At 33.6% G+C, this 15,423-nt stretch overlaps 2 protein-coding genes across 3 annotated transcripts; one reads left to right on the top strand and one right to left on the bottom strand.

Moving 5' to 3' along the window:
* The first annotated feature begins 5,365 nt into the window (after positions 1 to 5,365).
* On the top strand, positions 5,366 to 10,915 carry LOC133831772 (arabinosyltransferase XEG113). Its single transcript, XM_062262182.1, has 13 exons — positions 5,366 to 5,873; positions 5,993 to 6,292; positions 6,422 to 6,627; positions 6,731 to 6,836; positions 7,539 to 7,795; positions 7,973 to 8,108; positions 8,716 to 8,810; positions 8,926 to 8,979; positions 9,495 to 9,608; positions 9,909 to 10,004; positions 10,094 to 10,210; positions 10,326 to 10,412; positions 10,490 to 10,915. The coding sequence occupies exons 1-13, from the start codon at positions 5,699 to 5,701 to the stop codon at positions 10,655 to 10,657; spliced, it is 1,911 nt and encodes a 636-aa protein (XP_062118166.1). The 5' UTR covers positions 5,366 to 5,698; the 3' UTR covers positions 10,658 to 10,915.
* A 191-nt stretch (positions 10,916 to 11,106) lies between these two features.
* LOC133831773 (ABC transporter E family member 2) lies at positions 11,107 to 15,136 on the bottom strand. Of its 2 annotated transcripts, XM_062262184.1 has the most exons (13): positions 14,945 to 15,136; positions 14,755 to 14,863; positions 14,588 to 14,673; positions 14,405 to 14,502; positions 14,206 to 14,323; positions 14,025 to 14,114; positions 13,537 to 13,841; positions 13,235 to 13,430; positions 12,965 to 13,150; positions 12,581 to 12,850; positions 11,818 to 12,063; positions 11,594 to 11,728; positions 11,107 to 11,501 (listed from the first exon to the last, which is right to left on the bottom strand). In XM_062262184.1, the coding sequence occupies exons 2-12, from the start codon at positions 14,855 to 14,857 to the stop codon at positions 11,609 to 11,611; spliced, it is 1,818 nt and encodes a 605-aa protein (XP_062118168.1). In that variant the 5' UTR covers positions 14,858 to 14,863; positions 14,945 to 15,136; the 3' UTR covers positions 11,107 to 11,501; positions 11,594 to 11,608. The 2 variants fall into 2 exon arrangements, with proteins under 2 accessions (XP_062118168.1, XP_062118167.1); XM_062262183.1 differs by having other exon boundaries at positions 11,107 to 11,728.
* Positions 15,137 to 15,423: the final 287 nt, after the last annotated feature.

Below are 15,423 nucleotides of genomic sequence, written 5' to 3'. Positions count from 1 at the left end.
GTAACATAATAATATAATAATTTATTTTTTATTTTTAAAAAAATACGTACGTACTCTTCTAGGTCTAAGGATATTATTATTTTATATAAATACAGACAAATAAAGCCAGTTGTACACGTGTTGATGAAACTTCGATCGAAAGTCAAATACAAAAACTAATTAGTAATATTATTATTACTTAACACAACATTCTTGCTTAATGAGTTGAATCCATATAAATAGATTAGATCATCATCATCTTATTATTTGTAAATAAATAAATAAATAGCCTTATTAATATTACACTGCTATAATAAACAACAAAGTCAACAATAACTACTGTACAACAACATGTACAAATTAATGTCATCACTGTTATGGCTATGACTATAATCTTAATAATGATATTAAAATTAGATAATTTGGTGAAAATAATTTTTTTTTTTTTTTAAGTAGTTTTGCACTCTGGTTTATTTTTGATAATTTTTTACAAAATAACATCTGTCTAAAATTCGACTAGTTGTCTAAATTTTTTGATTAATTGTCTAAAATTTTTGACCGGTTGTTTAAATTTTTCGACTACCTGTCTAAATTTTCGACTAGCTGTCTAAATTATGAGAGATCATTTTACAAAAAATTATTAAAACTAGGTTAGAGTATAAAATAACTTTAAAAAATAAATAATTTTGCCCAGAGGCTCTATTAATTATAATCAATTTTATACTATGTCAAATTAGGATATGATCGATTGATTACTTCAAAATATATCATTATAGTAGTATTATTGGAGAGATTTTGGCAGAGTAACACAATAATATATAGTTTTTTTTAGAGATATTTTGAAAGATATATAGGGTCCCTAGTCCCTAGTCCCTAGTCCCTAGTCCATACTAGTATAAATACAAGTCTAAGTCCTCAATTAACTACCCTAGCTATAGTCCACACATGGCACATCTATTGGGGCAATCAAATCTAGCACCAAACCACCTTATGAGGGAAAAGTCATGTTTTTGTAATTACTTTAGTTCAACCTTGTAATAATTTTTCCAATCATATACCTTCATGTCAAACTTTTACTCATAGTATATAGTATATACTAAGTGAGTAGCCTATAGTAGGTGTCATAGCCACTAGTATGATAGTGACTCTCAATTGTGTACTCCCTAGTAATATCAAAGCTAATAATAAAAGATTAATTTACGTGCACCTAAAATATACACTCAAATATTACACACAGTGATGTGACAGTTTAGCTTAGAGCAACTCCAGAATGCTTGTCAGTGGTGGGGTAGGTAGATGATGTGGAGGAGTTTGATTTAAAAGAAAATTAGCAACGTTGCCCAGCAGTAGCAACGTTGCTTTCATATTTGTTTTTAAATTTTTTTTGATTGGTTAGGTTTATTAAAATAATTATGATGGGACAACTTAAGCAATTTTTAATGTTGCTCTTATTGTAGATGATCTTAGCCAATCACATTTATTAAATTGGGATCTACTGTTTTAAAAAGCAGTGACACGTTACTATATATAATATTTTTGTGCATATTTCGGGTGCACATATCATTACTCATAATAAAAATATGTTTAAGCCATGTGTTATTGTGTTGCTTAAGTGGTTGATTTTTTAGGCCGTCATGTGTCATTCGCTAATATTGTACACTTACTTATTGTGGATTGTTGCCTTTGATGGCTTATGCTTATATTTCGTTACTGGGTTTTGCATGTATGTGATATAGATTGTGGCTAACCACTAAGTTTGTTTACCCAATGACGTGAAATTTATGTCATAAGAAAATGGAGTACGACAATATTTAGAAAAAAAATAAACTATGATAACATATGTAAACAACATTTAAAAATATACAAAATTTAAAGTGTTCAAATATGGCATGTAACACTTGTAACAACAAATACATTACGTGAAATTACAACCAGATTTATAAGGTGTTTTTATTCTAGAATGTATTAGGTTTATTAATTTGTCATTTTATTTATTTACTTTATGATGTCATCTTTGTGAGGACACCATTTTTGACCGGTTTTTTGTTAACTTAAAATGTAAAGAGTATTAGGCTTATCAATAAAAACTGCATGCAGATGATGATCACAAGCATATGAATTTTACGTGATACAGTAGTTAAAATTTCACATAATCTACGAGCCAATATTATTTATGAATTTTCTTAGAGAGAGCAATTTGATATTATTTCTCCAGAGTTTCAACCAAAGTGTTTGTTACTAGGGACGGAGCCATAATTTATAATGGGGGCTATTTATTTATTTTTCCTATATTTAGGGAAGGTTAAAATAATATTTTCTTAAATTGTAGGGTTTTCTTAAAAAAAATAACTATGATCTGGTTGGTAACACTTAAAAAAATAGTTTATTTATTTAATTAATTAAAAATTAGACAATTAAATATAAACATTATTTGACAACTCTATTTTTATTCATTATTTTTAAAATTTTAATTAAAATTCATTAAATTTTTAAAATAAAAGTTTTTTACTTTCAAAATTTTTTTAAACCGTTTTTTACTTTTTGTTTCTTTTTTTTTTCTTCTTTAAATCAATACCTCATTTTATATTATTAAAAAAATAAAAATAAAAGTTATCAAACAAATTTATAATTGTTTGTTTTTAAAAACAAAAATAGTTACCAAACATATTTTTATTTTTTAAAAATAAAGAAACAAAAATAAAAATAATATTTCTATTTTTTGTGTTTAAAAAATTCAAAAACAAAGGGCCCATTTGGTAATATTTTTGTTTTTGAATTTTTAAAACATAAAAATGGAAATGTTATTTTATTTTTACAAAATAAAAATATATTTGGTAACTATTTTTGTTTTTTGTTTTTAAAAACAAAAAAAGAATAAACGCGTTTGATAACTTTTATTTTTATTTTTTGTTTAACAATATGATGTGTTGATTTGAATAAGATAAGAAAAAAAAATGAAAATTTGAAAACTGTCTAAAAAAATTTAAAAGTGAAAAAATTGTATTTTCAAAATTTAATAAATTTTAATTAAAATTAAAAAAAATAATAAATAAAAATAAAATTACCAAATACATTTTATATTTAATTATCAAACAACAAAATTTTTTTACCGAACACAACTTATATAATAAAAAAAAATGGAAGTGAAAATTTAAGAAGGGGAGGAAGGAACGGGGGCAGTAGCCTTGGCTGTTACAAACCAAAAATATTTTAAGTTGTTCTTTATATAAAGTTTGGGTGTGAAAATGGGCTCAAAACAGTGAAAACTTTTTGGATCAACATTATTCATATCTACCATATATTTATATCACTGCACACATAAACATAAACATTTACTTATAAAAAAACTAGTACAAATATAAATTCATTCAAAAGAAAATCGTATTACATATTATGTAACTTTCTCCATAGAAATTTCAGAAGAATTGGGCCTTCAGAGAGATTGAAGTGGACTGAGGAGGCTGAAGTGATCTCAGATCTGGGCCGAGCTGTTGGAATGATCACGGCGTGGGCCAAGAGAAGAGAAGGAGGCCCGGCTGAGTGAAACTTCTTGGGCTAAAGTTAAGACTGGGCTGGGCTAAGCTGTGGAGAATTGTTCTTGGGCCTTTCAGCATATATATGAACACCTAAGGCTAGCCCGATCGGATAGGATACCCGGCTGAGTGATCACGGCGTGGGCCTAGAGAAGAGAAGGAGGCCCGGCTGAGTGAAACTTCTTGGGCTAAAGTTACGACTGGGCTGGGCTAAGCTGGGGAGAATTGTTCTTGGGCCTTTCAGCATATATATGAACACCTATGGCTAGCCCGATCGGATAGGATACCTTAAACAAAGTAAGTACCAAGTAAGTAGGAATCAAAACTTGGACCCTTCAATTCAATGTGGGCTATCAAAATGAACAGTGGAAATTACATTTTCTTTAAACTTAATATGATTTTTTTTCTTAAGTTTTGTATGTCATCTTTTATTTTATTTGTTTACATTCAGATTTGAAACAACCAAGAATACGAACAAGGAGAAGAAAAAGAAAAAAAACACAAAGAAGAACGCGAAGTAGAAGAAGACGAACTAGAGATGGTGTTGACGATTATTAGATATACGATGTTCATTTTTTTTTGTCGGTGTAAGAGAGCTCCTATTGTTGTCAGACAAAATAGTTGATAGAAAGAGGAAACTAAGAGATAGAGAATGTATTTTTGTTTATAGTATTTTGTGGGATTTTCATATTTTAAACATTTTTTTGGGTAGAATTACTATATTTTGTGGCATATATATAAAAAGTAACTTACTTTTTCCCATATTTTTGTAAAGTAGCCAAATGAAAATGTAGTCTCTTTTAATAACCTTTTAATTGGATCCTTTGTAAGATGGAGTTATTCAATTTGAATACAAACAAAATGAAAATGGGATTGTCTTTTTGGTAAGAAACTTGAGAATATAATATTATATGATCGAAAACTTTTACAAATAGAGAATACAAAAATTGCAATAGAAAGAAAGCTATACTTTTGTTTAATAAATAAAACTTAACATTAGTTGAACATTAATATATTTATATATATATATATATATATATGTTTACATAATACTTTTGATGGTGATTGTTGTAGTTAAGAATATATAGCTTGGTTTTAATAATATATTGTGGTGATAGTGAGTACTAAGTTTGATCTTTCATATCACCATCCACACAGCTGATGATGATTCTTTAATATATTGTTGATGTTTTAACATAAATTTATACATCAAAATATGTAATTCCATAATTTTATTTATTGGTTGAAATTGAAATATAATCAAACCCAATTGATTTTGAACAATAGCAATATTATTTTAAAGAAAGAAAAAAAATTAAAGAATAAGGAGTGGGCACGTAGTGCATGGTAGAAGTTAAATAAAATAAAATTGAATGAAAATATTATAATTATACGCCAAAATATTATACAACAGTTTTATTTAATCAATCAAATTCATTATGTGTATCAAAATTATACATCTAAATATTACACTAACTGATGTGTTACTACTTTTTAAAAGAAAGGTCCCGAAATGAATGTAATTAGTTAAAAAAAATTACTATGTCAGTTGGTATAATGTTTTGGTACATAATTTTAATGTATATAACATTACTTATTTATTTCAAGCGGGACCCATTATTATAAAATATAGTATCATTGTTGTATAATTTTAGTGCACATAATTAATAATAATAACTTTTATTGTTAAAAAAAAAAAAGAAGATATCATGTAATTATATTATAGGGATAAATATATAAAAAGAAAGAAATATAAAAAAATTGAGGAGAGAGGGCTAAGCTAAGGGAAAGTGTTGCAGTTTAGTTTGACTGATTCAATGAATGACTCAACAACACATAACACAACACAGTTATGTTATGTTAAACTATCATCAAATACTGTAGTATAGAATATCGGCTTTGGCTTTGGTTTTGCTCAGAAATTGCAAGTTAGAGAGGAGAGGAGATGAGAATGAGAAGAGATTCTAAGTCGAGAGATTAGATTCAAATGATTTAAATAATATTTATTTTTATAGATTTAGATTTAGGCTTAGACTTTAGAGACTTAGATCAGATGCAAAAAATTGATTGAGAGAAAAAAATGGAGGTTGACTTTTCTTTGTCTAGCTAGCCATTACCAAGGGAGCTAAGCTAAGAAGAGAACCCAGAAACTGAATCACCAAATCAAACCAAACCCAACCAAAAGAATGGCAATGGAAATGGAATTGGGTTGGCGGAGCAGGCTACAGGATGCCAAGTCCAAGCCTCTCTTCCTCACCATCTACGCCACTGTCATCATAGGCGTTCTCGTCTCCTCTTTCTACGTCTTCTCCGCTGTCTACTCTGCTAGCTCTCTCTCTAACTCTTTCTCTTCTCTTTCAAGTAAGTACCTTTTTCTATCACATACTCTTTCTCTTTTTCTTTTGGTTTCTTTCAATTTCTTCTAATTGTATGTCATATCATTCAATTCATTCTCTTGATGTGTATATATATATATATAGCCACTCCTATGGCTATGGCTGTAGATGAAGCCCCCAATTCCTCTCAACCACCGTTACACCACGATGCACTGCCCACGCCTCCCCCTGACACTCCAATCATGCGCCAAAAACCTATTTGGGAACGTCCACGCACTGAAAAAATGCCCCCTTTGGACCATTTTCGGCTCACTAAGGAGCTTGTTCGGCAAAGGGTCCAAGATAATGTCATTATAGTCACATTTGGTAACTATGCTTTCATGGATTTCATTCTCACCTGGGCTAAGCACTTGTCAGATCTCCAAGTTTCTAACTTTCTTGTGGGTAAGCTAAGCTAAGCTGAGTCAAGCTCCCTTTGGGCTAATCACTCACTCTCTTTCTTTAAGCTTTTTCCTCAATGTGGCTTTTTGTGGATACCTACCATTACCAACCAAGTTGAATTTCCTGGTTTAGGTGCAATGGACACCAAATTGTTAGAGGCTTTGTATTGGAAAGGGGTTCCTGTGTTTGATATGGGCAGTCATATGAGCACTATAGATGTTGGATGGGGCTCACCCACATTTCACAAAATGGGCCGAGAGAAAGTTATTCTTATTGATTCCATCCTTCCTTATGGTTTTGAGCTGCTGATGTGTGATACAGACATGGTTTGGTTAAAGGTAAGCTTTTCTTCCATTTCCTTTCTTTGACATATGACTAGATAAGTACTAGTGCTTTTGCTTATTCTTCTGTGATTATAATTTTGCTGTGTTCCTCAAACAGAATCCACTTCCTTATCTTGCCCGGTATCCCGAAGCAGATGTCTTGACTTCCAGTGATCAAGTTGCACCGACGGTTGTTGATGACAGTCTGGACCGGTGGCAACAAGGTAGAGCTTGAAAACAAAAGATTAAATGAAAGAGGATAAAACTTTTCACTCTTCATTTCCATTTTCACATCTAGTAACTATACTATTTAGTGTTCTTTTTGTCAATTGCTAGCATGCTGAAAACCATGTTGCAAAATAGTACTAATAGGGGGGCTTCTGATTCTAAAGGTAGTAAGCCTACACTAGATGTCAACTTTGTCGTCACTAGGATAGTTTGCCTAGAAAAATTCAAAATAGATAAAGTCAGGTTCTTTGTGTTATGGAATGTGCTTCAAATTCTTAAGTGAGTATTGTTGCTATTTACTTCTACAAGTACTTGTTACAAACTTGAATCTAGGTCGAATTTGTGTAAAATGTATTTAGCTTAGTCAATTCTAGAACAGTCCATGTACATTTGGCTTCAATTCTTGAGTATGTTGGTAGTCCTTTGCCTCTGTGTGTTTTAAATGTGTTGAAGTGCAAGAGTTATGCCCACAAATCATGAGGTTGCATGTTTTCGAGGCGCCCATGCAATTTCTCTTTCATTTCAACAAAGACTTATGATATGGCTAGTACAAGGCTCTTTTTCTCTTTTTAATTTGTGTGTGTGTTCTATATTTAAGTTCCTGTCATTTCTAAAACAATTGATATTTTAATTTTCAACGTATCATATTGAAGGCCTTTTAAATTTGGTACTAACTATACCATGTATCCCATAAACAGTTGGGGCTGCCTACAATATTGGAATTTTCCACTGGCGGCCAACAGATTCTTCGAAAAAACTGGCAAAGGAATGGAAAGATATGCTTCTAACCGATGAAAAGATTTGGGATCAGAATGGTTTTAATGAGCTTGTCCACAAGCGGTTAGGACCATCAGTTGATGAAGAAAGTGGCCTTGTGTATGCTTATGATGGAGAACTCAAGCTAGGAATTTTACCAGCAAGCATATTCTGTAGTGGACATACATATTTTGTCCAGGTAGGATGCCCTCTCAGTTTAAGCAGTGTAATATTGTTCTGTCTGCTATTTTTTTTTTCTTTCCAATGCACCTGTTCCATATAATCTTTAAGATCCTGCTTGGGTCCAGTTACCATAGCATAATAAATTGTATTTTAAGGTTGTCTTAGGTCCTAAATTGCAATGCTTAAATGGCAGGCTATGTATCAGCAACTCAGATTGGAGCCCTATGCTGTGCACACAACATTTCAGTATGCGGGCACAGATGGAAAGCGTCATAGACTACGTGAAGCCATGGTTTTCTATGATCCACCAGAATATTTCGACGCACCAGGTAGAACTGTGCAAGGGTTGCATTGAATGTCTTCTGTCTAGGTTAGGATGTATAGTTGTGTTGGTGTTTTTTCAAGTCTCAGCGCAAATCATTTCTTAGGTTTTTTTTTTGGCTAATGGGCTTATTCGGTTGTTCTAATCCATTTTATTGTCACATAATAAGCTATATACTAGTTGGGGGTCTTAGATGTTTCCTGCAGCAAGCTTTTGGAATGTTGAAATTAAGCCTCCGTACGTAGATTTGTCTAAGAAGCTTGAGTCTCAAATGGTCAATGTGTTCATTTGTCATAATTCTAGAGCTTTGACAACATCTAACAAAATCTGCTATGTATAATGAAATGTAGCATCAAAACAATAACAAATAAATTCTCTGAATTACTTATTTTTACATTATAGACTGAACGGTTATAATTATTTATTATTCAATTTGCACCTAAAATCAATTTTCTCAAGCCATACTACTAACCATATCAGGAGAATTTCCCCTTAAAATAACAGAAGATTAGATATTTATGTTTTGAAATCAAAGATACAAATAAACATGCAATATTATTCATTGGAGTATTCTGCAATACTTATGCTGATTAATTGCTTTTGGATCTATACAGGAGGTTTCTTGTCATTTAAGCCATCTATTCCTAAAAGCTTATTGCTTGATGGGGAGCATACTATTGAATCACACTTTTCTCTTATAAATTATCAAGTATGCATGTCCTAACCTCCTTCCACTAACTTCTGCCATTTGTTATATAATTGAATAACATTTTTCAATGTACATGAATAACATTTTTCAATATATACATGGAAAAACAATTCAGATGAAACAAATAAGGACAGCTCTCGCAATTGCGTCTCTTTTGAATCGCACACTGGTGAGTACACTTGACTTGTATGTTCCAGTCCAAATTCATTCTCATTTGAATCTAGTTTCTGTCTTAGCTCATCCCAATTTTGAAAGGCTTGTTGTTTCATCTATTTTATTGAGAAGCACAGTATTGGTTAGTTCGTATTCACCGTGTAGGTTTCTGGCCTGTAACCCAGCTTAATTTCATTCTTGCTTGCATCAAGTTTGTGTTTCAGCTTAAGCCAATCTCCAAATAACTTCTGTTCCCATCTATCTCTAAGTGAAGCACAATATTGATTAGTTTATATGCACCATATGTAGCTTAGCTGTAACATATGATCTCCATGATTCTGTATTATGATTGTATTGTATTTGTGTGGTTTACTACCTTGAACATGTACTGGAAACTACATATATGAAAAACTACATATTTGTGTTGTTTTGCCTTACATAGATTTGCAGTGTTATTAGCTAATATATTTTAACAATGTGAGAATATATATATGATGTTCATTTGTTCATCTTTGTTCCCTTATTTTTTAGGTCATGCCTCCATTATGGTGCAGGCTGGATAGGCTTTGGTTTCCACACCCTGGAGTTTTGGAGGGCTCTATGACTAGACAGCCTTTTCTTTGCCCTCTGGACCATGTGTTTGAGGTATGATTTTGGTCAAATTTCAATTAATAGTAAACTTGGCCTTTGCTTGCTTGTATTTTCCCAAAGATCCTCCGTACTGTTGTAAACATGTATTTGCCTTGTGACCAGCTCATACAAGTTTTCCATTTCTATCAAAAAGGAAGAAAAATTTCATCTTCAAACTTTTTCTGCCTGAGCTTTCTTGTGCTTGACAAACTTCAGAAACAAAATTGTATTTGTTTGGTTGGGATTTTCGTACCGGCGACAGTATAGTTTCGAAAGTTAAGTATCTCTGCTGATGCTGAGGAAGATTTGTTGCAGATAAATGTCATGCTCAAAGAAATGCCCGAGGAATTCGGTCCTGGGATAGGCATTAGAGAATATTCTTTCTTTGACAATCCATTACTGCCTAAACAGGTTTGTCATTGTGAATACCTACAAGTTTTGGTACAGTTTTTCCTTCTCCTTTCAACAGAGAGAATGACCAGTTTGAACATACATTCTAGGTTAAAGATTCATGGCTTGATGTTCAACTTTGCAAAGAAGGAAGTCAAGGGTGTGCCTTAAACCACACAAGTCGACCGGGTGTACTCAGACTCCCAAAGCGCAGCAACGAAGAAACGGTACTAGATTCTTAATACACGTAAACTTGCATTGCATTGCATTGCATGTTCTCACTCTGTCTTTTGCACACTGGAATTAAGTTCATCTTCTTCTTCCCATATGTTACAAATACAGCTCAAGACGGCATTATCATCATTCAAGGATGTCAAAGTTATTCAGTTTTCTTCTATGCAAGATGCCTTCCTTGGTTTTACAGACAAGGCAAGCTTTTAAATTGTGAACATTATTATTTCTTAGTATTGATGTTTGTGTTCTAACTAAATTGACATTTTGGTCAGACAAGGGAAGAGAAATTCAGAGGACGTGTGAAGAGATATGTTGGAATATGGTGTTGTGTGGCGGGTCATGATCCAGGTCACATATACTATGACATTTATTGGGATGAAAAGCCTGGCTGGAAGCCAATTCCGCCCCAGAGACCCGAGGATGATCATCCACCTACCTGACCTGACTGACTCAATCTTTAGTTTTGAGTTTTTTAGCCTTTTATAGCACACGAATATCAGGAGAAGGTTTTGGTTATAAGTTATAGACTTGCTCTCCAAACCAGGGGTTTTTTTGTATATGTAAAAAGAGAAAACCCCATCCTTATTTGAGAAACTAATTTATTTAAGAGGCCACTCATTTCTTTTGTAATGCTATATTTTTTTGTCACCCTGAATAAAATAGATGAGAGGAATATAAGGGCATATACAATTCTTAAATTTGACAGCTTTCTTGGATTTGGTTTCATTAAGAGCTTTTGCCAAGAGTGCCAACAATACAAGGATGCATTTGTTAAAGTTTATATTCAGTTATGTAAAAATGCATTATGGTAAGAATTACATCTTTGATTTGTTTATTTCTTAGACCAACATCTAGCCTTCTCTTGTGGGCTACAGCATACACCATTCCAGACATCACAAGGGGTTTAACCAATAATTTATATAAAAATCAAGAGTAATATCTGCAAAATAACTAACGAGTAATAAGTAACCCTAAAATTACAGAAAAATGAAAATGGAAGCTCTAAGTTCATGTTGTTCCTCTATTCGACGAGGCTCAATGGCAAAGCTAAAAACAATTCGTTCGCCTATTGTCATATCAAAACTGGAGAACAGCAAGCAAGAGAGTACTTGCAGCCGAAACTTATAACTAAATTGCGAGGCGTCCACACGCTCATTTCGAGCAAAACACAAACAACTTCATCAGGGTCTCTCCTCAATTGTCGAACGTATTGGTCGGAACATGATGGATAAGATCCCACGTGATCAGCTCATAAATATCATCTCTGTTGAATAAACAAGGCAACTGCAGAACCACTCCCCCCCAAAATAAGTCACCAAAAAGGAGATGGCACTAAAATGTTCAGAGAAAACGAAAACTGAATTAATTATACACACCCGTTCAAGAGTAATTTAATCATCCAAGTAATAGTAGGACCCGGCATGCTTCTGCTCTCTATCTTTAGTCGAGTCCAGTTTGTTGATTCTTGGGCGGAAATTAGTTGGGTCTCGTCTAAATGTGATATCCAGATGCTGCACGAATCAAACATAACTTAAGCAAAAGTTCAATCCTTAGAAAACAGAGAGGTATCAAAGAAATAAAGTTGGATAGAAAATCTTACAGATAAGAATAGATTCATCCCAGTCAACAATGACTGGGGAGAATTAGCAGTACAGTCAATTGATGGATTTCCCTCGTACACAATAACTCTATCTGCCAGATAAGTTGCCATAATAAAATCATGCTCAACCACAAAAGCAGTTTTCTTCGCATGGAGGATAAACCTCTTTATGACCTTTGAAGCAACAATACGCTGCTCAGAATCAAGATAAGCACTAGGTTCGTCGATTAGATAAATGTCAGCAGGCTGCATCAATCCAAGCAAATCTTCCATTAGACAATGTCAAAAGCACTATAAACCCTTGAACAATATATGGAAACAATTCACGACTGTCTTCCCATTAGTGTGCTAATGGGCAAAGGAGACAGACATAAACTTATTATACTACAAAAGGAAAAAGAAAAAGTTTACTAAATAAAAAAGGCATATTAACATCTGGAAGTTAAGTTTCTACTCTCACAGGGTTTTGAATGTATACTTTTAGATAATTCCAGATGGGACAACATGCTCCCAAAGTTTTTTAAGTTTATAAAAATCAAACTCTGCAAATTCTAAGGCATTATTTTATCGAACAGTACACAACTACATTCCTCAGGCCACCCTCACCGTGATTAACTACAAACTACAATGTTCATATCATTGAAGGGTTTGGTTAACGCTGCAGACCCTAAGCTGCTTCACTGTACTTGTGAGATAAAAGAGAAGGTGCAATAATCACAATACATCTAGCATCAGAGTTATATACTCCAATTTAAACAATTACCTTTCCAAGGCATAAACAAAGTGCAACTCTCTGTAGCTCTCCTCCAGAAAGATTTACAACTTCTTGATCCATCAACTGTTCTATAAGAAGAGGCTTCATCACATCCGACATAAATTGGGGATGAGTGTATGAATCACGTATTTTTTGGTGTAGCAGGTGCCTGACAGTAGACTGAAACTTCGGACTGATTTTCTGGGGCTTGTAAGAAACATTAAACTCAGGTATCTCCACATCAGTACCCCCAATAACATCAGGCTTCAACAGACCAGCCTGCAAATTGAAACAGTATTAAAAATTAAGTAACGAAACAGACAATGTTTGATATAGCTCAAAAGTCTGATAATGTCTATAATGAACACAAACAAGCAACAAGAAGAAAAATACCAGCATACGAATAAATGTTGTCTTCCCTGTACCATTCTCACCCAACATCACAACAATCTGAGAATCAGTAAATTCACCCTCAACTACATGAAGTCTGAAATTGCCCTGAGTTTTAGTCATAGTTGGGTATTTGTATCGTGCATATGTTTCGATTTCCTCAGCACTCTCCTGTGGAGTCTCAGCAACCTTGAAAAGGAAATAAAGTGAGTTCTCAATTAAAGTTAATTCAGAAGAGTACACATTCACTGAAGACAGAACTCATAAATCTACCTTGAATGTAAGAGACTCATCTCGGAACCGAAGATTTTCTGTAGGCACAAATCCAGCCAAGAAAATATTGATTCCTTCTCTGACTGAGAATGGAAGAGTAACAACTCCATATGCACCAGGTTTCCCGTAAAGACAGCATATAAAGTCTGACAAGTAATCTAGGACGCTCAGGTCATGCTCAACAACAATTACATAGCTGGAAAAAAAAAAAAAGAGTTCACGACAAAGCATTCCCTTGATGTAGAAACATGAAAAATACTTGGAGATATATTTTACAGCAAGAAAAAAGAAAGAAATAAAACCTGTCGGGCCTGAGCAAGGATCGGATTACTTGAGCTGCTTTGAGTCTTTGTTTCACATCAAGATAACTGGAAGGTTCGTCAAACATATATATCTCGGCCCTTTGAATGGCAACAACAGCAATAGCAAATCTCTGAAGCTCTCCACCAGATAGATCTCCAACATTACGGTCTATAACCTGGTTAAGGTCAAGATCTTTGCAGAGTTCGGCCTTCCTGTCTCTCTCATCTTTTTGATCAAGCACTTGACCTACGTTACCTTGAACAGCTTTGGGAATGTGATCAACATACTGAGGCTTTATAATAGCCTACAAAGGTTGAAAGTAAACATGTACAGAAATATATTCTTAGAACCAAGAATTTAAAGGTAGCTTAAAATACACATACAAGACACCTTCAAATTATGAAAAGAAGAAAATCACGATGATTATTCAACTACCCTATAGAAGAGAAATCAAGCATTAATAAACTACACGTAAAATTCAAGGTACCTTCAAATTATCTTCCAGTATACGAGTAAAGTAATTTTGCAGCTCAGAACCTCTAAAGTAGGTCAAGATTTCCTGCCAATCCGGAGGATTCTGAAGAAAAAAAGGGAAAAATATACATAAAGTTAGAAAGAAGAAAAGAATGTGCCAAAATAAGAGCTCATATAGTGAGATAGAATATTACGGTGAAACGCCCCAAATTTGGTTTCAGTTTCCCAGCCAAAACTTTAAGTGCAGTAGACTTGCCAATGCCGTTAGTTCCAACCAAGCCTAGAACTTGGCCTGGCCTTGGAACTGGTAACCTGTAATGTAATTTAATACAATCTTAAAGCGCAGAAAATAAGAGGAGTAAAAACAGTTACTTTGCTAGAAGAAGAAGAAACCTGTGGAGTTTAAATGTATTGGGGCCATAACGATGGGTTGTATCTTTATCCAAATCCTTGGGCAAGTTAATAATCTGAATTGCTTCAAATGGGCATTTCTGAATTGGAAAAAATTGCATATTATTACATCTGAACTGAAGTCTTATGGCAAAAAATGGATAAGAGAGAGAATAGCACACACACCTTAACACAGATACCGCAACCAATGCAAAGCTCCTCAGATATGAAAGCAATTTTGGATGCAGGTGTAACCTCAATACACAATTTTCCTGCACATATCATTGATTATTGATTTTGAGCCATATTAGCAATGAACAAAGATACAATTTTGGTTATGCTTATTAAATTACCAGTCTTAACGACGGGGCAACTTTTCTTGCACTCCTGGCGACACTTTTTGGGTTTGCACCTGTCCGAGCTTACTATGGCAATACGCGTCAACCGATCCGCCATGGCTCTCTAATCACATCGAAAAAAAAAAAAAATTGATGAGGATGATGACGAAGACGATGAAGGTGAAGTTGGATTGAGAAACTGCACCTGAATTAAATGGAAAGAGAGAGCGTCGGATCTGAGACGGTGGCGCTAGCAAGCAGACGAATCGTATCCGGATTACAGAGAGGAAAGCAGAATCAAAAAGCTATTTTTCCTTTGTTTTTTGGTCTAGGGTTTCCCCTCTCTTCTCTTCTGATCTCCGCACAAGGCCCAAGGTGGAACTTTTATATATGTTTGGGCCTCGTTGATACGGGCCCAAGCCCAAGCCCAAGCCCAAGCCCAAGCCCAAGTACTATTCTTTCTTTTCACACACGCCCCCACGCACTCACCACGCCACCACCATAGAATATCTCAAAATATTATCTATCACAATACTATGCTATTAATGTGCTCCCATTATTTTTATTTTAAAATATAATTTGAAATATTTTGTTATAAATAGAAGTTGTTATTATTTTATTTTTCAAAATATTCTTTTGAACAAGTTAAAAAAACTATTATTTTTTAGGGATGATATACTCACT

This window comes from Humulus lupulus, chromosome 4, assembly GCF_963169125.1.
Source record: "Humulus lupulus chromosome 4, drHumLupu1.1, whole genome shotgun sequence".
Classification (NCBI taxonomy): Eukaryota; Viridiplantae; Streptophyta; class Magnoliopsida; order Rosales; family Cannabaceae; genus Humulus; species Humulus lupulus.
The sequence above is the reverse complement of the archived record's forward strand: the minus strand, read 5'-3'. Positions and strand labels throughout refer to the sequence as shown.